Source organism: Marmota marmota, unplaced genomic scaffold (assembly GCF_001458135.2).
Source record: "Marmota marmota marmota unplaced genomic scaffold, marMar, whole genome shotgun sequence".
Classification (NCBI taxonomy): domain Eukaryota; kingdom Metazoa; phylum Chordata; class Mammalia; order Rodentia; family Sciuridae; genus Marmota; species Marmota marmota.
In genome coordinates, this window is record NW_026000240.1 from 33720798 (window position 1) to 33743260 (window position 22463).

The window sequence follows — 22463 nt, forward strand, 5'->3', positions numbered from 1 at the left end:
GAAACAAAGCACTTAAACTTTGCTTGAATGGGTATGATCTTCTTACTTACCAGTCATTTTACAGTATTAGGGCTTTTGTAATTTGTCAGGGTAGGGGTAGGGGAAGCTTAGAAAGCATGGGAGAAGCATTTTATACAGTTTCTCTTTAAATTTGTCTATGGATGGATTGGTCTGATTTTTCTCTTCCCACCCCTTCTTCTCTAAAGATTTATGATATTCAGACTGGCAACAAGCTGTTGACTCTGTTTAACCCAGATCTTGCCAACAACTACAAGAGGAATTGTGCCACCTTTAATCCTACAGATGATCTTGTCTTAAATGATGGCGTCCTCTGGGATGTCCGCTCTGCACAGGCCATTCACAAGTTTGACAAGTTCAACATGAACATCAGTGGCGTTTTCCATCCAAATGGGCTGGAGGTCATCATTAATACTGAAATTGTATCCTTTGCACTCCATTTGTTATCCAGTTTGTTAAGCAGAAGTTCTTTTTTTTTTTCTTTGTTTTTTCCACATCCAGAGATTTATTCTTATTTGCCAAACAAATTATTTTGTTATAATTCACAATTTTCTAGAGACCTATCTCACCCTAGATAAAACTAGCATTTACAACCATTATTACTACATAATTTTGACACAGTAGAATCCAGGGGTTGCCAATTTTCTTTTTAACCATAGTACTGATTTATTAACCCTGGGGTGCTGGATTTTTTTTTTTTAATTTTAATTTTTTTTTTTTTAGTCATACATGACAGTAGAATGCATTTTGATATATAATACATACATGGAATGTACATACATCAATCATATTGTCTATTCTGCTTCCCTTCCTATCCTCCCTACTCCTCCTCTCCTCTCCCATCCTTTCTCTCTATCCAATCTAATGTGACACACTTTTTTTTTCTTTTTTCATCACAACATCATATATGTATTCTGTATAACAATGAGGTTCTCCTCCCATCTTCTGGGCAACCCCCCTTCTCCCTCTTTTTCCCTCCCACCTCTCTTCCCTATTTAGTGGTAGTCTTCTTCTCATGCTCTTCCTCCCTATCCCATTTTGAGTCACCCTCCTTATATCAGAGAAGACATTCGGCATTTATTTTTTAGGGATTGGCTAACTTCACTTAGCATAATCTGCTCTAATGCCATCCATTTGCCTGCAAATGCTATGATTTTATTATTTTTTAGAAGCAGAAGTTCTTTCTAGCAGTACCAGGTTAAAGTATCCACACTGATAATAATGTGGTGCCTCTCCTTTGGTTTGAAATGTTAGTGAGTTTCCAGTGGACTATATTGTTGTTATTGGGAATTAACGATGACTTTAACTAGCATATTTTCTATGTTTTAGGAAGAGTGACTAGATTCCTGGCTATCATTATCAAATTGATTTTTATTTATCTTTGGAAGGATTTTACTTTTGCTCTATAGAAATCAGTTGCTAGACATAAGAAAATGAAGTGCTACTACGGGGAAGAGGGAATTCACGTAGCATTTATTTACATAAAGAGTATACTGGGGACATCATTCAATAATATCTATGACTTTTAAAGTATCAATACCTAGCAAGAGGGGAACAAAAGTGATGTTTCAGAATTTCCATGAGGTTAGATAAGAACTTTTGTGTGAAATAGTTTTCCTTGACTACTCCTTTTCCAAGTGGGACCTTCGAACTTTCCATCTTTTACATACTGTTCCTGCTCTGGATCAGTGTCGTGTGGTGTTCAACCACACGGGAACAGTGATGTATGGAGGTAATAAACTTTTCACTTCATTCTCTTTTCTTCTACTCACTTAATTGGATACTTCTTTTTTTGGAAATTCTGCTTTTGTGAGAAGCACTTCAAAGTTCTGACGTAGATGAAAAGGTTAGTGCAGTGGTAACAAAAAAGAAGGTTAAAAATAACATTGATTTAGAATGAAAGGCAACTAACTTTGAAGTCAACAAATCTTGTATAGAAAGAAATTTTATGCTATGATTTCCACACATATGTCTTAAAAACCTTTTTATTTATTGTTTTAGGATGTTGTAAGCCTTCAGCTGTTACATTTATTGCGGGCTAGATGAGAAGTTGAGGACATTGTTTGCCACAATAGATTGGATATGCAAGGAAGACAGTTTGAGAGGAACTAACTAAATACAGGGAAACTGACTGAAATCTTGATTGGCCATTAAAATTTTCTGCACTTGTGAATAGGGAATGTTTCTGATTCTTAACAGTATTTTATTATTCCCCTGTCCCCAACTAGCTATGTTGCAGGCAGATGATGAAGATGACTTAATAGAAGAGAGGATGAAAAGTCCTTTTGGTTCATCCTTTCGCACATTTAACGCAACTGATTACAAACCTATAGGTAAGCATGTAGGGGCAGGTATTGATCATTTTTTCCCTCTTTTTTGAGGTACTGGCAGTTGTATCCCCCATATTTTTTTATTTTTAAGACAGGGTCTCTCTAAGTTATACAGGTTAGCCTTGAACTCGTGATCTTCCTGTCTCAGTCCTCCAAGTCACTGGGATTACAGGCATGCACCACTAACACATGTTCATGTATTAGTTGAATCATTTGTTCTTTTTCTTTGTTTTTAGTACCAGGGATTAAACCCACTGAGCCACATCTTCAGCTCTTTTTAAAAAAATTTTAAAAAAAATTTTTTTTTCTGGGTATTTCTTTTTTTTAATTTGTTTTAATTAGTTACACATGACAGTTTAATGATCTTGACATATCATAGATTTGAATCAGATGGGGTATAATTTCTCATTTTTCTGAGTGTACATGTTGCAGAATCACATTGGTCATACAGTCTGGGTATTTCTTTGTAGGAAAAAATTTTAAATTTTGAGACAGGGTCTCACTGAGTTGCTGAGGCTGACTTTAAACTTGCAATCCTCCTGCCTTCCTCCCAAATTGCTGGGATTGCAGAGTCATGTACCACTGCACCCAGCTCCAGGGAGCTTTCTTTACGTCTTAACGTTACTTTTTTTTTTTAAGAGAGAGAATTTTTTTTTTTAATATTTATTTTTTAGTTTTTGGCGGACACAACATCTTTGTTTGTATGTGGTGCTGAGGATCGAACCCCGGCCACACGCATGCCAGGCGAGCGCGCTACCACTTGAGCCACATCACCAGCCCTTAATGTTACTTTTAAAGATCCTCCACTTTCCAGGAGGACTGTAACTTTTCACTGAAAATCAGAGGAGTTTTGGTAATATTTATGAATAATCACTTTAACTTCCTATAGAAGAAAAGCAGGTTTTAAGGTCACAGCTATAAGTCCAGTCCTGAGTCTTGTCACATTCTGTTTTTCAGCAACCATTGATGTGAAGCGGAATATCTTTGACCTGTGTACAGACACCAAAGACTGCTATCTTGCTGTCATTGAGGTAAAGGGAGCTTGCAGAGATCCTGCTTTTTTTCTTATGTGTATGGTCATTTTTAAGTTATATTACAAGGGTTTTGTCTGATAGCAAATGGGTTCTAAAGTTGATAACGTTTCTGATAGATTATTGATAACCTACTGAATTGGTAGTGTTTGGGAGACATATAGTATAAGAGAAATAATAGGAAGATCTCAGTATAAGACAATGTAGAGAGTCCTACCCCTTGTATTTACATTGTCATCCCTTTCTCAGAGGAGTCTTGCCAGAGCAAGACAGGTTTGTTCCAAGGATGGTGGTCTCTTCTATACTTAGGCCCTCATTGTTCAAAACCTTCGTATGCTGTGTTTCTTTCCCTCTGTGTGTCCCAGGTATAATATTTTGAGAGCCAACTCAAGGATTTTTAGGTATTGGAAACATTGATAGTTACAGGGTCAAGGTCATGGGCACCAGAGCTGAGGTGTGGATATGAACCTTCTGAAAACTCACTATTCCTTCTGGACTGGGTGTTTTATTCCAGAATCAAGGCAGCATGGATTCTCTAAACATGGACACAGTATGCAGACTGTATGAAGTCGGCAGACAGCGTCTGGCAGAGGATGAGGATGAAGAGGAGGACCAGGTTAGTGCACTTTGAGATGTCTTTCTGCTAAGTAGTGCTTCATAGAGATTGTGCTCTTCTGCTTTTTGCTAGAGGTTTTTTTTTTTTTTTTTTTTTTTTTTCAAGATCAGCTTTTGCTACCTGTTTGCCACATTTGGAAGACCTGTCATATATCTGAAACTTAGAAGAAAGTAAAATTATAAGACTCTAGCCCAGTACCTGATGATCTTGATTTCCACTGGTAGGTTAATTTGCAGCTTAGCAATCACTGAGTGTTGTTTCAGAGATTTCCATGTTTCAATCTCTAAATCAGGCCCTTTTCCGGCTTCAGTATAAGTAACCCCCGTCATTACTGAAGTCAGTACAAAACAGAAGAGCCACTGCTAGAGATGGATTATAGAAATCGGTTAACCTTTATAAAGTTTTGTGTTTTCTCAGTTTTATGGTATAGTGATCAGAGTAATAAGAAGAGATTACTGCTTTTGAAAAATAAAACATATATAAAATATGAGTGAATAGTATGATGTCTCACAGTCTTGGCTTTTTCATTTTCACATGGAGTTTTAATTTGTGTTCACTTAATGGTAGGTAACTTACCTGTGTGGTGTCACACTCTTCAGATTTGAAGAGTTTCTCGGTTATCTGAGTTTTCAGCAGTTTGTTTTCTGTCTGCTGGGTTTACACCATGTTCTCTTTTCAAGTACAGTTTCCAGGCCTAATTCTTTTCTCTAATCTTCTAGAATAATTTATTGCAGAGTGAGTATTATAAAGTTGAAATTGAATGACTAACATTTGACATTCTCTTGTTGCAGATATTAAAGCCAGTAAAATGTCTCTTTTTTCTAGATCTTGAGTTCGTTTTTTCCCCCTCTCACTCTGGTGTTACTTAGTCTTGTTGCTTTGTATCCTGTTTAAGGACACATAGGTGACCTAGGTGAGGAGGGGAGCGCCATAGAATATGAGGAAGTGTACTTCCCTCTATTTGTATTGACATAGCTTTTGCCCTCATCCCTCTCTTCCATTTTGGTAAGTCATGCTCAGAGGTTAGGATCCTTTGTTGTTAGGATCCTTTCAAAATAGCGTGTACTTCAAATTTTAAAGGAAAATTTTAAAAGCAAAAAATTTTTGAAAATAATAATTTTGTGACTTTTTTGGGTGACAGCCTAAGACTATGGACTAAGGACTCATGTTTTTTTGTAATAGAACTTAGTTATGACTAATAAGCAAGGCCATTTTGTTTTGCTAATTTGAGATTTAGGTGTGATTTTCACTGTTGGGCTTCATAGGTTGTAAGCATTCACTTGCTCTTTAAATCAAATTCTTCTTTTGAATGCATTATCACTTATGCATCATAGGTGATGCAGTATACCTGGATCAAATATACCTAGACAAAAGAAGCTGTAACAGATACTCTTACCTAAAGTTCCCTGTGTGTGCTCTTTCTACTGTTCTGGTGGTATGTTCCAATTGACTAAGCATGCTCAAAATTGATTCATAATCCCCAGATATAGATTTCTCAGCAGAGTAAGGAAAAGAGTCTCATGCCCCCGTCCCCTCTCCCCTCTGAGTGTGGATGTTGGTTAAGGTGGGCTGGTAATCACCATGGGATCAGAGCAGAACTTTCTTCAGGGCCTGGCTGCTTCCTGACTCAAAGATTGTTTCTTTGTTCTCTAGGGTTGGGCAGTTTCCCATTCTGGTTTCCCTCTGTCCCCCCACATAGTGAGGATTGTCATGATTATTGTTGGAAATATTATTTTGGAAAGTCCTATACTTAAAATGACAGCATTAGTATCATAGTTTTTTTTTTTAATATTTATTTTTTAGGTGTAGATGGACACAACACAATATCTTTATTTTTATGTGGTGCTGAGGATAAAACCTGGGTCCCGCCCGTGCTAGGAGAGCGCTCTACCACTGAGCCACAATCCCAGCCCAGTATCATAGTTTTTTAAACACCACAAAAGACAAATAGGCTCCAGAGTTTAAAACTACTTTACCAAATGCTGCTAGGGATTTCCTAAAGTAGAAGGGTTTTTCTTTAATGCTTTCCAGCTGCATGGCCTGCAGAGGTCTAAGTTTTCATAGCTCACATGAATTATGAGATAACGGGTATAAGGTCTTCAGATGGATATAGGTGGTTTATGATTTATTTATGTCATTTGCGCCCCCCCCCCCCCCCCCACTTTTGCAATGCTGGGCATCAAACCCAAGGCCTTGAACATGCAAGGCAAATGCTCTACCATGGAGTAACATTTTCAGCCCTGTGACATGAATATTAATAGTCTTAACTGCTGGACTTTTAAATCTGTACATGGTGCTAGTCATTCTTGGTAACGGAGCTTGCAAGTAGATTTTGATCCTTGACATTTTGTGTGATTGCCTGTGGTTTCTTATCAGTGTCCGTTCCTTTATTCTTGCTTTAGTTTGCTACTTTAGACACCCTACTCCACACATGACATTTTACACTTCAGCTGTCACAAAATAAGGTATATTATCATTGAGTATAGAAGGGCAGTTTTACAGTGGTACAAGGTGGCTTGTTCCCCCAGGTTCATTCATCATTACTAGGTATCAGTTCTGTTTCAGGCTTCCTGGATGTTACAAGGTGACCTGTAAATCTGAAGCAGCAGGTTTACTTTGTTAAGTTAAATGGGTCCATGTGAGGCCTAGTGTCTGTCTTCTTGGTTCTCCTTCTGTGGTTCTGCTTAACATTCCTTTTGAGTGGTGAAAGGAGAAAGATACTAGAAAGAAGATAGGTTGTTGATGGTAAGGACGTCTGAGTCTTTATCTCTTATGGAAAAGTAGAAGCTGCCTTGGCTTGGGCAACTAGGATCAAGAGGTGCAGATGCAAGAGGTCCTGGCAAGTGGCTCTGGGGTCCAGTCTGTATAAGAGCCTGAAAGCTTTCTAGCTTTGGAGAGACCTAGGTATCAGTGTATCTGTATGATGTGGGTAAGTTAGCATTGCTTCCAGATTTTGCTGGCTGTAGGTATGTTTCACTGCATACTAACTACATAGTCCTTGTAAGTCACCTAGTACATTTAATGTTTGAATGTTGTCCATTAGAATACTGCTTTTCTTCTTGGTTTTTTGATTTTTTGATTTAGAGATGTTTTGAGTGGAATAAAATATCATTACTTTTTAAAAAAATATTTCTTTTTTAGTTATAGATGGACACAATATCTTTAATTTGTTTATTTTTTAAGTGGTGCTGAGGATTCAACCCAGTGCCTCACACATTCTAGATGAGTGCTCTACCACTGAGCCACAACCCCAGCCTTATAATTAAATATTATTTGTAACCTCGTGTTGATATGAATTCTTTCTAGAATCTTGGAATGATGTTTTGCTGTATTTATTATCTCCTTCAGATTTCTCCCTATTACCTATGTAGGTACAACTTGAATTATTGTTATTATTTTTTTACTCACTTTGCTTTATAGGTTTCACCTGATTTGAAAACTAGAGACTTCATTTTCATGATTCATTTGCTATTCAAAGTTTTGTCCTAGTCTAGATACTTGCTCTATGGTCTTCTCAGCTGTTTCAGGGTTGACATATATTGCTTAGGGATTCAGGCACCTGTGACCAACACCTTTGAATTTGCCTTTTGATCTTAGCAAAATAAAGTCAAAAGCATGAGTGGTCAGGTGCAATCTGTTGAAATGGTCCAGCATCAAGTACCAGTATAAAATGGTTTTTACTTAAAGGATTTTATTCAGATATAATTTACATACCATACACTTTTGTTTAAATGTTGGGAAGTTATGGGAAGGGATGAACTGTACTACTATATTGATACATAAAAATGTCAGAATGTGTTTGTCTGTGCATGCCTGATTTCTGAGGTTGCTATCTGCCTTCTTTCAGGCATTTGATGAAAACACAGATAAGCCAGTCACCTTTCAGAGCTTATATTATTCATTGGAAGTTTGATAACTGTTTTGAAGATCAGTTCAGTCAACTTTGATGTTGGCTTTTGGCGAAATTATAAAATCAAAGAGTAGTAATTGATCATTATTCTTAGATTTTGGAAAGTCAGTAAATTTCAGCTAATTATAGTTAACCTTACATTTATAAAGAAATTCAACAGGGGAATAATGCTCTCTTTTTTCCACTCCATTTGGAATCTGGGACACACTGTGTGCTGTGCTTCCTGTGTATTTTCCACTGCCTAGAAGCGGATGGTAAGAGTCTACCTATTCTACACTTACTGCACTGTGGCTGGAGCCAGATGTGATGACTTCTAAAGGGTTTTTTTTTGCGGGGGAGGCAGGGGATTCTATCAGTGAGGAGAGAAAAAAACAAGTGATATGCTCTGAAATGAACCTGTAGCTTTTTAAGGTGGTTTATACCAGTAGCACATGTTAAATAGGAGTTTAAAGACAACAAAATGTGACTTGATATAAAAATGTCAAGACAGTAGGATCAGGTTTAATTATATTTTAAAAAGCTACCTTAGTTTTTAGATTAACTGTTCTTTAAAGTATTACTAGAAGTTTGTTTTTTCTAAGGGATTGGATATATTTTGGAAGGAAATATACACTAAAAGCTATTTCTCTTGAAAAAATGAATATTTGAGAAGAGTTTGAATGGTCTAGAAATAAATGCTGTACTAAATCTGCGAAAATTAATTCTGCTAAGTTCTTAAGAAAAAGAGAGTAATTTAGCAGAGAAGGCTGTTGGGAATGCCTGGATTCACCTTTGGGTTCTGTTCTGGGGATTCTGTGGACAAGGTGCATTATTACAGAGAAGTAGAACTTCAGAACTTCAAGGTACTTCTCTGTCATCTTGGCAGCAGTTCTTTTCTTTTTTTGGATTGTTTTGGTAGTACTGGGGATTGAACCCAGGGCCTTGGATGTGCTAGACAAGTGCTCTATCACTGAGTTATATCCCTAGCTATTTTTATTTTGAGACAGGGTCTTAATAAATTTCCCAGGCTGACTGCAAACTTGTGATCCTCCTGCCTCAGCCTCCCAAGTAGTTGGAATTGGAATTATAGGCATGTGCCGCTGGCCAGCAGTGGGTTTTAATTAGGAGTACACTTGACAATCCACAGGGAGGCCTTCCAAATCCATTTGCATGAGCTTCATTTGGAAAATAAAGAGGGTTAGGCATGTGTGTTTTAGAAAAAAGTTTTCTCAGGTGATTCTCATGTTCACCTGATTTAATCAAACAATCTCATTTAATAAAAGATTCAGAGAAGTTGGCATTTGATGGACATTCAGTATGGCCATTGCTTCTCTTGCAGTTTTGTAATGGGATGTCATACAGAGCCCTTGGGAGGTTTCAATCAGGGAAGGGATTAAACCACAGAGAATTGAGAGACTGGAGGTTGGTAGGCAGAGGGATACAAGCAATTGAATACAGTTGGGAGTGACTTGGAGTGAGTGCTGGGGACCTTGGATTTGTGAGAAACAAAAATTCACTGGAAGTGAAGCCAGAGAAGTGGGAGAAGGGGAAGATGTGCTTGAGTTTTTGACCTGGTAACAGAAAACAGAAAAGGTGCTGGGTTAGGAGTGGTTTGAGTTCAGTTGTAGAATTGTGGGATTTTAAGTTTTGGTGGTACAGATGGATAGAGCTGTTCTGCACAGTTTGTAAATAAAAAGATATATGAAGGCAGGAATAAAGTTGGAAGAACTGTGTGTAGAGGAAGCGATCTGGAAAAGACCAAGTAAGGATCAGGCCAGCCTTACAATTTGTAGGCCAAGATAGATTATTCACTGTAGGGCCTACTCACGGTTGGCTGTTCAGGCTGGTTTCTGTGTCTAATCAGAACAGTGAACACTTGTTGAAAACTTTGAATGTTCCAGACGGTTTCCAAAGAACTTATATACATGTATGTGTAAAAAGGCCAGTTGAAATCCTAACAGTAACCTTGTAAAGGTCAGTAAATTGCCCTGAATTTTTTTATCATCATGCTAATTGAATTTATGTTCAGCAGAGGCCTCCTGGCTCCAGAGCACACACAGAGCTGCTGCACTGTGAAGGGGTGTGGGCAGACGCTGGACTGTCACATGTGAGAGAGAGAGAGCGAGAGAGCGAGCGAGCGAGAGCGAGTAATTAAGTGAGCCAGTTATAGCTAAGTACATGGAGCCCAGGAATAAAGTTCCTCACTCATCCTTTTCAAAAGTCAACACGTGGAAGGAATTTGAAGTTTGTGTAGATGGAGAAGTTGTTAGGTTTGGGAGAGCTGAACTTGTCATAGAAAATAAGATGGCAGTGGAGAGAAGTGTGAAGATGGATAGAGGGAGGTGGGGATACCAAAGTGCTTCTGGAGCAACAGATTCCCACCGTGGTTGAGGCCCAGAGTGCAGGGGTGGGAGCTTTGCTTTCTCTCAGATCAGGGTTGAAGTTAGGTTTAGGACCAGCAACCAGATGAGGGAACTTCTGCTTGTCAACCTATTTTTTATACAGAAAGTGAGTGGGTGGGTTGGTTGTCTGCATGCCTAGTTTAGGGCCCTCTGGGTAACCATGAAATTGACTTAAAATGGAATCGAGAGAGAAGATTTTTTTTTTTTTTTTTGGGATTCTTTCTGTTGGGAAATTTGTTAGTACAGTATGATTTAAAATGGTTTGGCTGTCAGATCCTCTAATTCTGTTTCTAAACCCTAGTGAATTAGGTTAAGGAAAAACAAAACAAAACTAGTATTTCTAGATTTAAGCTACTATCTAGCTGGATGTGGTGTGGTGAATGACTATAATCCCAGCAACTTGGAAAGCAGAGGCAGGAGGATTGCAATTTGTAAAGCCAGCCTCAGCAATTTAGGCCCTAAGCAACTTGGCAAGACCCTGTCTCAAAATAAAAAAAATTAAAAGGATTGGGGATGTGGCTCAGTAGTTAAGCACCTCTGGGTTCAATCCCTGGTATCAAAAACAACAATAACAAAAACAGACAAAATGAAGTGATGTATGCTGTATTTCAGGTTCAGGTAGCTCTCTCTTTCCTACTCATTTCACTTCCCCTGCCATGTTACATATAATGTCTTAATTTGTAAGGATGATGATGTCATCTTTCCAGGATGGTTATGTGTACATTTATAAGATAAACAATTTTGTTTATGGGATGCTGGTAGAATTTGGACTGGCATCTAGTTCAAAGCTTAGACCTTGCGTGACCTATTTTTCCAGCATTGCTTTTGATATGGATTTTTGCAATGCAGGAGGAGACAAAAGAAAATGCACTAAGACCAAGTACAAAACTTATATTTTCTTACATACATTCTTCTCTTGTCTATGAATCATTGTTCATGAAATTCCCTATCTTTGATATGGAAACTTGTTTTCACCTCAGTACTTCTGGGTTAGATAAGCTTGATGTTTTAGAAATCAAAACAGCTGATAACTGTTTGAGAAGCTTAACATACCCACTCAACTGTGGATGTTTAAAAGTTGTTCTATCTTGACAGGGTTGGAGGTGTAGCTTAGCGGTAGAGTGTATGCTTAGCATTTGTGAGGCTCTGGACTCAAATCCTAGTGCACAGAAAAACTGTGCTTTCTTGGGCTGAGGATGTAGCTCATTGATAGAGCACTTGCCTAGCATGTGAGGCTCTGGGTTCCATCCCCAGCACCTCAAAAGAAAGTGCAACATTTTAAATCTTTTTTTTTTTCTATCATAAAATGTAAATTATTCCATTCCACAAAGGGGTAAGAGAGATAGGGTTCTAGATACTCTCTTCTTATTTTTAACTGAGGTTCTTTGTGAATCTATTAGAACTAATTTTGGTCATGAAAATGTTCTGAAGTGGGAAAAAGAAAAGTCAAAATTGTAATCTGGTTAGGGCTTTGGGTTATTTGGGTTATTTTGAGGTACTGTGTGGCCAAAGCTGTGGAGTAGTGGTCTCAGGCCATTACTTGTATATATTTACTTCTCCTTTCTCCCCTTTCTCTCTCTTTCATGCACACACAAAAATCTGTATACAGACATATACTTTTAGTATTAGGATTATTGAGAAAGGTGTCAGTTTTTCCCATGTACTGTCAGAAATTGTTGAAGTGTAAATCACTGCATCAAACAGTATATCAAAAAGTGTCTAATGGTGACTCCAAATGTATCAGGGGTCTGGGATCAGAGTTACTATGCTCCCTGAGCCTAGTTTATATTATAGCTGGTAGATACTAGTAGCTAGGTGGGCCTCCTTTATTTTTTTCTTGGGATACTTGGGTATTGAACCCAAGGCCTTGTGGCATGCTAGGCTACAAAAAGTTTTTTAAGTGATCAGTATTACATTTTTTAAGTGATTAGGTTGTTACACAATTAAAATAAAAAGATTTTGTTTTCATTAGGTGTATTTATTAAAAATGAATTTTATATTTTATTACTGTAGGAATTAGAATCCTTTTATTATTGGTAAGGCTTAGCATTGATGTTAACCTTGCTTGGGAATGTGTGTCATCCTTATCAAAGTAGAGGTGTTTTTGAAGGGAAAACAGTTTGGGTTCTAATGCAAAGCTGAAATCTGTAGAAGACTTTCAAAGCTTAGAGAACCTAGAGAAAAGTATTTCATTGGTTTTCTGGTAGTTTTCTTGCCTTTGGGAAGTTGTTATAAGAATGGAAGGATGTTGATATTGGCCAAATTATGTTGTTATACTGTGTGCATGTACAAATGTGTAACAACAAATCCCATCATTATGTACAACTGTAATGTATCAATAAAAAAATGTGTGTGTGTGTGTTGGGGGTAAATGGAAGGATGGATGGTTTATATAGCATTCCCTCCACTGCTTGTAACAGGAAATGTGAATATCTGTGTGTGCTCTGTCTTGTAAACCTGTTTTTTTTAGAACATTTAGATCAAAGGTATGCAGTCGCATTTTTAGGGGCTCATCTACATTGTCTGTTAGAAGAACAAGGGTACTTATTTGAAGGGCTTAGGAACTGGTGACAGAAGAGATGTCTTCTTCCTCCATTTGTTAAAACATTGCTTTTTAGATTCCAGGTACAAACTTTTTCCCTAGTGTTTCAACTCAGTTCATTTGCTTTGGTTGAGAAAGAAGAGTCCCTTTGGGTTCTTAGAATATTGATGGCAGAGATGTCTGTGAAGCAAGTTGTCTCTTTCCTTGAAAAAGGGCTGTATGGCCAGAATGCCTTTTTGGAGTGACCAATAATCCTTGTTTGAGGGGTGTTTTGAATTTCTCGGGGGACATGTGTGTGCTTGTCTCAGCCAGCACTGATGAGTCTGATTGGCCCACAAAGTCTGCTAACCTAGTTTATAACCTGCTTTGCTGATAGTTTTCTTCTGTGTCCCTTTGGGCAAGAATTACCATGTGGCCCACATGGGCCAAGCCTCTGCGTTTGTCCTAATGACCTCATGCCTTTTTTTTTTTTTTAAACCAGGAAGAGGAAGAACAGGAGGAAGAGGATGATGATGAAGATGATGATGACACTGATGATTTAGATGAACTTGACACTGACCAGTTGCTGGAGGCAGAACTGGAGGAGGATGACAACAATGAGAATGCAGGAGAGGATGGGGACAATGACTTCTCTCCCTCTGATGAGGAGCTAGCAAATCTTTTAGAGGAAGGAGAAGACGGGGAGGATGAAGACTCTGATGCAGATGAGGAAGTGGAACTGATCCTGGGTGATAGTAAGTATAGGGCAGAGTTTGGGCTGAGCCTTGGCACCCGCGGCAAGGTCCCTTCTCTTGAGCCATCCCAACCCAGAGGGTAGCTGTACCCAAGTTCTTTGCCCCATAACTGCTGATTCACTACTGTGATCTCTTAAAGAAAAGCACTCTTGACATCACTCATTCTCTGTTCTCCAGTCAGACTGTACTCACACCAAATGTCTGTGAACTCTTACCTTTTAAGCAGAGGTCAGCAAACTTTTTTTTTGTAAAGATGCAGTAAATATTTTCTGCTCTGTGGGCCATATGGTTTCTGCTGTAGTTACTTAGCTGTGCTGTTGTAGTGAGAATGCTGTCACAGACAAAAGTAAATAGATGATTGTAGCTGTGTTCTAACCAATTTTCTTTCTTTCTTTTTTTTTTCTTAAATAAAAATAGGTGGTGGACTTACAGTTGTCAGCTCCTGGTTTAGAGGATTAACTTTAGAATGAAAGGTCAAAGTGTAGCTGTCTTAAGAGGACCAGAGCTGGAGTTAGCTGCAGCTCTTCATGACTGTTGTTCCTTTCTGAAGTTATAAAGAAATTAAGGTTTCTTGTGGAGGAGCCCTTTCCTGTCTCCTTTGGTTAATACCTCCTGAAGACCAGTGGACAGTGTTTCTCTTTGGCATCTGTTTTGTTCATTTCCTTTCTGCACTCTTATTCTAAATATGGAAGAATAAGCTCCAGTTTTTCTAGTAACTTTCCATTAGGACAGGTGTCTGAAGTCAAATTTCCTGCCTTTGCTAATGAATTTTGAATAAGCCAACTAGTAGTTTTAAGGTTCATATGCTTTGCTGTGTTCTTGCATGTCTCAGGATAATATTTTCCTCATTGCAAGAATGTGTCACTGTTGAAGACCTGTGCTAGCTATGGTCCTTGTTATTTGTAGTGCTACCCCACCTGACTGGGGAGCAATCCCTGGAGATCCAGCTATTTTTCATGTAACAGACCTAACCAGCATTCTAGCAGTCATAGTAGATATTTATCTTCTAATGATAGCCACTAATCACATGTGGCTATAAAATTTCTCAAGTTAAAAATACAGTTATATTCAAATCTGCATTTCAAATGCTTAGTAGTTGGGACTGGGGATGTGGCTCAAGCCGTAGCGCGCTCGCCTGGCATGCGTGCGGCCCGGGTTCGATCCTCAGCACCACATACAAACAAAGATGTTGTGTCTGCCAAAAACTGAAAAATAAATATTAAAATTCCCTCTCTCGCTCTTCAAAAAAATAAATAAAATAAATAAATCAAATGCTTAGTAGCCACATGTAGCTACTATGTTGAACAGCACATATGTGGAACATTTACACTGTTACAGAAATTAACAAATGCCAACCTTCTGTGTTAAAGATGACTAGTATTTATTAGCTTCCATTTTTGATTCTTAAAGGGACACAGGGCAGTTTTTTTTTTTTTTGTACCTGATTGAACTCAGGGGCACTTGACCACTGAGCAACATCCCCAGCCCTATTTTGTATTTTATTTAGAGACGGGGTCTCACTGAGTTGCTTAGTACCTTGCTTTTGCTGAGACTGGCTTTGAACTTGTGATCCTCCTGCTTCAGCCTCTGGAGATGCTGGGATTACAGCATAGGGCAGTTTTTACCAAACTCTTTTTTGCCATATGTGAGTAGTGAGTTATGGAGGATAAGTTATAACTTCCTTCAATTATAAGGTAAGTTGGGGGGGCCAGCCAACAGTATTGCTAATGGTGGTGCCCCCAACATAAGTTTGTTTTCTGTACTTTTTTGAAAAAGAATAACAAAAATACCCAAACTTAAGGTTTATACAAGTTTCCAAATAAGCCATACAGAAGGGTCACAAGCTAATTTTGAAGGAGGGAATCTGTACTTGTCAGTGAAGTCACAATGTTGTTAGGACTGTGATGGATCTCCCCAGTGGTGGGGGTTGAACCCAGGGCCTTGAGAATGCAGGCAAGTGCTTTACCACTGAGCTAAACCTCTAGCCTTGTGATGTTTGTTTAATGTTTCCATTTGGTTCAGTCAAGTTTGTTCATCCATAGTGTCCAAATAAAGTTAGACTTTAGCTGGGTGTCATGGCACTCAGTGGTAGAATGCCCCTGGATTCAACCCCCAATATTGGAAACAACAACAACAACAACAAATAAAACAAAAACAAAAACAAAAAAACTTAAAAGTTAGACTTGGCTAGAGTGTATAATCTGAAGAACTGGTTATCTGCATTTAACTAATACATTTAGATCACCAGAAAAAGTAGGGGAAGAGCTCATAAAATTAGAACTACCCAGCAAAAATAAAAAGCCAGGCACAGTGGTGAACACCTGTAGTTCCAATTATTTGGGAGGCTAAGGCAGGAGGATTGCAAGTTTGAGGCCAGTTTGGGCAACATAGTGTCACAATATAAAAAATAAAGGGATGGGAATATAGCTCAGTGTTAAGAGTGTTTGCCTAGTATGCATGAGACCCCAGTTTCAATCTCTAGTACTGCAAATAAATAAATAAAATAAAGAAAAACAACCACACATCCACCCTAACCTGGACAGCTGCCTTCATTCACAGTGCTGTATCCTTAAATCATGATGGGGAAAATGAATAAAAGCAGAGAGCCTCTGCTGTTAAACGTTTTCAACAATCCAGATGATACTTCAGTGTCTGCTCATGCTTTAGGACAGTGAATCAGGACAAGTCAGATTTACTTCATTTTAGGACTGAAGATGTCTGGGCTATTTTTCTGTAAGTTTCTAAGACTGTGTTCATTAAATGCAAAGAAAAAAAAAAAGGAAGTCTTGGCAGAACAGGAGAAGTGATGTGCACTTGATGATGAGATTTATTTAAATACTACTCATGCTTTAGCTATTTCTAGAGGTTGGTCTTTGTTACTCTTCTGCTGCTCCACTACATCGTTTACTAATGGATCATCTGGTTAAGGGCACTTAACAAAGCCTGGAACAGTAGTAGAACTGGGCAGGTCCTCAGAGTGGAAACAGCTTTTGCTTTTAAAATATATAAACATGTTCTTCCTCATTTGACTGCATTAGGGTGATAAATTTTGGGCATGATATAATTTTGTTAACCATCTGGTATGGGAGAAATAGTTCAGTTTAAAAGCCCCTCCCTGAAAGGGGGAATTCTGTGGGCCAGCAATGACCACGTGAAGTTAATACGTGTTGCTTTTTTCCTGGTTTTGCTGGCAAGCACAGGGTTTTGCTGATCCTTGAGCAAGCCCAGTCATCAGAGTGCCTGGTCTTATCTCCCTTATCATTCTTCATTTGAATATAAAGCCTCTCAATTTGCATTTGGTAAAATTACTTTCTCCTTTAGACAGTTCCTCCTCTCCAGTCAAAATTAATCTGGAAAACTCTTAATTCTAATTAGTTATGAGAATATTGTTAATTTAACTCAGGTGTGAATGTTTTTGATAAAATAGATGACATCTTGATATTTTAGTTCAACCTCTAGAATTGAGATGGAGATACAGATGGTATCTGTAGGCTGCACTCCATTGCTCTTTCTCTGTTATGTAGCAAATCCACAATAGCTGTAAATAGCAGAGCACGTCGATGCCCTTGGTTTGTTAGTATTTTACTTCATATTAATTTTCTAGAGCAGGGTAGCTGTTGACCTTTTGGAGTTTTTGGAACCCTTTTAGGATATGATGAAAGCCATAGAAATAGAAAACACTTAAGGGATCCCCTGGTAACCTTGCCTAGGTCCTGGATTCTGCAGGAATCCAATGATTCCAGATACACAATCATAGCCTAGGAACAGAAGCATCTTGACTTAAAGAGTCTTTGTGTCTCGACTTGTTAGCACCTGCTACTCCCATTCCCCCAGGTGCCTGTATCAGTGGCTTAAACACTGCAGGAATTGAAAATAATTAGACTGTCTTTGCCTTCAAGGCCTTTCAGAATGGCAGGTTTCATCCAGGGTCTGGGATTGGGTCACTTCAACACTTGGATGAGGATGAGGAAAGATTGGAAGGAGGATGAGGAAAGATTGGAAGGTAGAGAGAGGAGTCCAACCACCTGGCCACCAGGTGGGGAGTCCATTTTCAAGCACAAAAGGCTCTCAGATGCTGAGCCATTTCCTTAAAGAGGCTTGTGTTGTGATCTTCATGAAGCTGCATGTAGCATTTCTTATCTGTGATAGGGAATAGTGAAGGGTCTTATCTGTTCTTAGCTGTGCTGGGAATGAGGCCCTTGGCCTCCTGTGTTGTAGGCAAGTGCACTACCATTGAGCCACATTTGTGGCCTCTGAGACCTTTTTTTTTTTTAGTTTTAGATGGACACAGTGTCTTTATTGTATTTATTTATTTTTATGTGGTGCTGAGGATCAAACCCAGTGCCTCACACGTGCTAGGCTAGCACTCTACCACTGAGCCACCACCTCAGCTATCAGAGATAGTACCAACTTTCAGAGCTTAAGAGCTGCTCCCTGTTTGCCTCCTGCCTCATTTTTGGGTAGTTTGTTCCTTCTCTGGTATGACTGATCTGTACCTTTCTGGAATTTGTTCCCTTTAGATTATATTCAGAAATGGCAGAGGACTGAATCCTAGGACCACTCCCTCTGCCTTTGTGTGGCCTTCTGAGGACTAGAGAAGGGAGTGACTAAGGAGGTTAAGAAAAATCTCTTGCTTGGACTCAGCTTGCCTTTTTAGTGGTCTCAGGGTCAGGAAGGCCAGTGCCCATCCCTCTAAGGATAACAGAGGGCCTTCAGCTCTCCTCATCCTTGCCCTTTGTAGTCCAAGTGCCATGGAGGAGGCTTCATGGGGCACTTGTCCTGTTCCTCTGGGGCTTCACAGGCAGAAAGCAGAGCCTTCAAGAAGTTCAGGCCCTTTGAAAGCTAAGAGAGCAAAAAGGTCCCAGGGCTGATCATTGTTGCCAGCAACAGGTGTGTTCTCCAGAGCCAGCTCCAAGGAGTTAATTGATGTGTTTTCTTCTTTCTGGAAACCGGTAATTAACACTGCTCGGGCATAAATGTATGTGGCTGCAGGTTCTTCCTATAATCCTAATGCATAATCTAGTCTCCCTTTTCTTACTTTTTAGCTGACAGCTCTGACAACTCTGATTTAGAAGATGACATCATCTTATCTTTGAATGAATGAGGAGCCATCACCACTTGGAAGGAAGAGATGATTGGCAGGCGAGAAACTGAGTCAGATGAATTCAGAATACCTTCCCTTCCCTTTCTCACCAGGGCTGTCTGTCAAGGACCTGCATGCCCTGCATTCAGAAGATTATGGTTTAGAGTCTCACTGGAATCTGAAGGTCATTCTAAAATAACAACCACAAAAAAGGCAACAGGGATTAGGCCCTATTCTGCTTCCCCCACTTCTCCTAAGATGGACATATCTTTCCTCAAGGGAAAAAAAACAAAAACAAAAACATGTCTCTGGGGTTATTTCACAATATATTTTCTTTGTATAACGTTCTTTAAAGAACAAGAAATAGTTTTTTATAAAACTTAAAAAACAAACAAAAAAAAAAAACAAACCAAAAAACAGGCATTTATAACTGAGGGTATGAACTTATATCCACCAGGTCTCTTGTCCCTGCACTTCATTTTCTTTGGAAGAAAATGATGTTTAAAGAACAATACAGAGGCATTTTTACATACGTATTTAAATGAAAAGGAAAATCGTGGTTTCTTAAATTGATAAGGATTAAGAATATTTTATTATAAATATAATATATGATTTTTTAACCTGTTTTGTTGCCTCATATTGCTGTCAGGTTAATTTGTTTTTTCCTTCATGCCAGAGGTGGGAAGGAAGGCGCTGCTTATTTGCTGAGTAAATGCCTAAATTTACCCACCTTCATGGTTTGGGGGCAGCATGGTCATTGTGGATATTGGTTTTGTGGAGTCGAGGGAACTTAGGATGTAAGTTCACTCCCTCTATTTTTCTTTGTGATTCAGTTTTTCAAAAATTTTTTTTCTTCCCTTTCTCCCCAATGTGGAAATTACAAATCAAAGGCCTTTTTCTTTAATGTAAAGTGTATTTATTTAAAAAAATACAAAATAAACTACAAGTCTGTCTTTGTTTATGGCCTTTCCCTGTTCTCTTTTACCTAAGTGAGGTATTCCTTTACTTGCAACTCTTGCCAGGTCATATGGAAGATGCCTTCTAAGTCAGAACAGGGTGTTGGGAACATGTTCTCCCCTGGAGAACAGGAGCTCGGGCAGTGTCTGGCCCTGGCCTGCAGCTCTTGGGAGGATCTTTTTCTGCAGAGTGATATACAGGGGCAGAGGGAGGAGCTCAGCATCGTCCACTCTGGACACATCTGTTTATCCCCATGTTCTAGATCAAGAAGGCAGCTCCTGAGAAGGGATTTAGTGGGATTGGAAAGGCAGGGTTCCTGGCAAGCTTTGGAGGAGTGAGCAGACAAAGCTAAGGAGAGCATTTTGACCATCATCATCGTTATTTCGTGACTGTCATCACTTTCCTGAAAGGGACTGTCACAGGGGGCTTGAGCAGTTAGCTATGCAGTCCTGGTGGTTGAGGAGCAGTTAGGCTGTTTGCAGATACTTGAGGGGTGTCTACAGTTGGCCTATGTATAAACAGTAATCACTGAAAGCACCAGAGGTTCCTCCTACCTTTTTGCTCACCCCTCTCTGCTTTCCTTCCCACAATAAATAGAAGACTAGTCTCTTTAATTTTGCCCAAATAACAGCTTCTTGGGTTTTTTTTTTTTTTTTTAAATTTAGATATCATATAGCTAAAAAGAGAAGAGAGACATTTGGTTGTGAAGAATTAAACAAGCAACACAAGAAGGCTAAAACTCTCTAGGGACAGGTGCAGCAGCCGGGCTCAGAAGCAATGTACAATTTGTCATGCATTCTGAGTGGGCCTGCACTGTTGCGCATACCTCTTGGTCCTCCTGAGAGCGGAGCTTTCACCTCTTTATTTGCTTCCTACCTCAGCTTTAAATGGAGAGTTAACACTAACCAGTAGGGCAGTTTTACTGCTGGTACTGAACATACCAGTCAAGATCCAGTAAAAGCACGTCATTCTATTCACTAATGCAGCTAAGCAGTCTCCCTGAACCCTGCCAGGAACTCATGGGAGCGCTCACAGGTCTCAGAGGTGGAGACGGGCAGTCTACTAGGAAGCACAGTTCTGGTTGACTTGACAACACACCCTTAGGAAAGTGCCCTAAGAGGCTAAGAAAATGATGATTTGCCAGGAAAAAACATGTAGAAGAGTTGCACACCACCAGTGATGTCAGTTTGCCTTCAAGCAGTACCTCAGAACTTGACCCCAGTTAGAGGCACTGGACACCTGCAGTTGGTTTTCTTACTGAGGTAGTGTCACGAAACAGCCATGGTAATGGTAAAGAGGTCACAGAACCTGCTATGTCTTTTTTTTTTTTTTTAATGTATAAACCTTTATTTTATTCATTTAGTTATATGTGGTGCTGAGAATCAAACCCAGTGCCTTACACATGCTAGGCAAGCGCTCTACCACTGAGTCACAGCCTCAGCCCAGAACCTGCTGTGTCTTAAGAGCTAAAAGAAGGAAGTGGTTGAGGTCCAGGGAAGAGGAGGTCTGTCGAAGTGGGGTGTGGCCCTTCACCAAAACTCAGTGGTTGTTTTTGGGTAGAGGGAACCCCCACCCCTGGGGGGGTAGATAAAAGGGGTAAAGGCTGAGGTGTCTTCATTCAGGTTTCCTAACATGTCTCTTTGCTGCCTGGGAAAGCTGGTGGGTGTATTTTAGGTCCTCAGCACTTACTCTGAAGGAAGACGGGTAGCCTAGATGTACCAGGGCAGCTGAGTCATGTTACATAGGCATGTTAAGATATGCAGGAAAAACTCTATAATGTACCTTTAACAAGACAAGGCCTACTCCTATTTCTGGGGATTCCAGCTACTCTGGAATGTTACAGGTGTGTCCTGCTGTGCCTGACCAACTTGCTTAAAAACCCACAGCTCAAGTAGAAACAGGCAAATAAAAACAGATCTAACACTTTCTGGTGTTAATGTTTTTGTTGTGAACATGCTTATTCTCTTGTACTAGTAAAGCCCAGCAAGTGAGTACTTCCTTAAGCACTTCCCTTAAAGAAATTTCCAAATTTCCAGTGTCTCTGAAATAGCTCTGTCCTTGTGGACAGGCAATCCATGTAGCCTGCAGGGAGCCTCGGCCTGCAGAGCACCTCTCAGATCCTGTCACCTGCTGGCTGGGGTAGTGGGCTGCACCTGGAGGGTTGGCATGGCTAGGAGAAAGAACCACTTTAAGGGTCATCTTTCACCAGAGCGCCCAACTCCTCATCCATGATCATGATCCTTTGGAATATACAGGTTCCCATACTTTCTGGAGAGTGGCATTTGGGCTGTGTTCTATGGTGACAACTGCTGTGGGTTCTAAGTTTTCCTCTCTGGTCCTGACACTGCTGAACTCAAGTTTGCCAGCCCTGGTCTTACTACCTAATAAGACAAGCAAAGGCAGAATTCTAAAACTCCTTCAGGCTGCCTTTCCCTCCAAGGTAGAGAGTGCTTCCCCATCCTTTTCCTCTCCAGCTGGGCTTGTGTGGCTTTGACACTGCCCAGCACCTCAGCCACTGTGGCCTCATTTTTTCCAAGAGAAATACCCATTTCTGTGTTCTCCAATTGTATAAGAGCAAGAAACCATTATGTCACGTATAACAGGCATCTTTCTAACCTACTACACTCCCCTGTAGAACTGAAAAGTACTTCCAACCAGGGATTAGTTGTACTACACAAAGCTCTAGGCACGACTGGGCATAGTCCCATTCTATGGACACCAGCCCTGAAGGACCAAACACCCCCAAATCATAAATACCTGGGTAGAGTTAACCATGGCAGGGCTGGGGAAATAGTTGGTAGAGTGCTTGCTTTGCATGCACAAGGCCCTAGGTTCAATCCCCAGCACCACATACCCCCCCC

At 39.7% G+C, this 22463-nt stretch overlaps 1 protein-coding gene across 4 annotated transcripts in view; it reads left to right on the forward strand.

Annotated features, from left to right (window-relative positions):
- Nucleotides 1-19606, forward strand: part of Dcaf1 (DDB1 and CUL4 associated factor 1) — a 69180-nt gene extending 49574 nt beyond the window's left edge. For 3 of the 4 annotated variants that reach the window (XM_048794636.1, XM_048794635.1, XM_048794637.1), the window contains 8 exons: nucleotides 207-440; nucleotides 1657-1750; nucleotides 2247-2351; nucleotides 3306-3379; nucleotides 3894-3995; nucleotides 8151-8159; nucleotides 13310-13562; nucleotides 18608-19606. In XM_048794636.1, the coding sequence (XP_048650593.1) occupies nucleotides 207-440; nucleotides 1657-1750; nucleotides 2247-2351; nucleotides 3306-3379; nucleotides 3894-3995; nucleotides 8151-8159; nucleotides 13310-13562; nucleotides 18608-18666 (930 nt within the window). In that variant the 3' untranslated portion in view covers nucleotides 18667-19606. The remainder of the gene's footprint in view (nucleotides 1-206; nucleotides 441-1656; nucleotides 1751-2246; nucleotides 2352-3305; nucleotides 3380-3893; nucleotides 3996-8150; nucleotides 8160-13309; nucleotides 13563-18607) is intronic. The other variant, XM_015487116.2, reaches the window with a different exon arrangement.
- Nucleotides 19607-22463: the final 2857 nt, after the last annotated feature.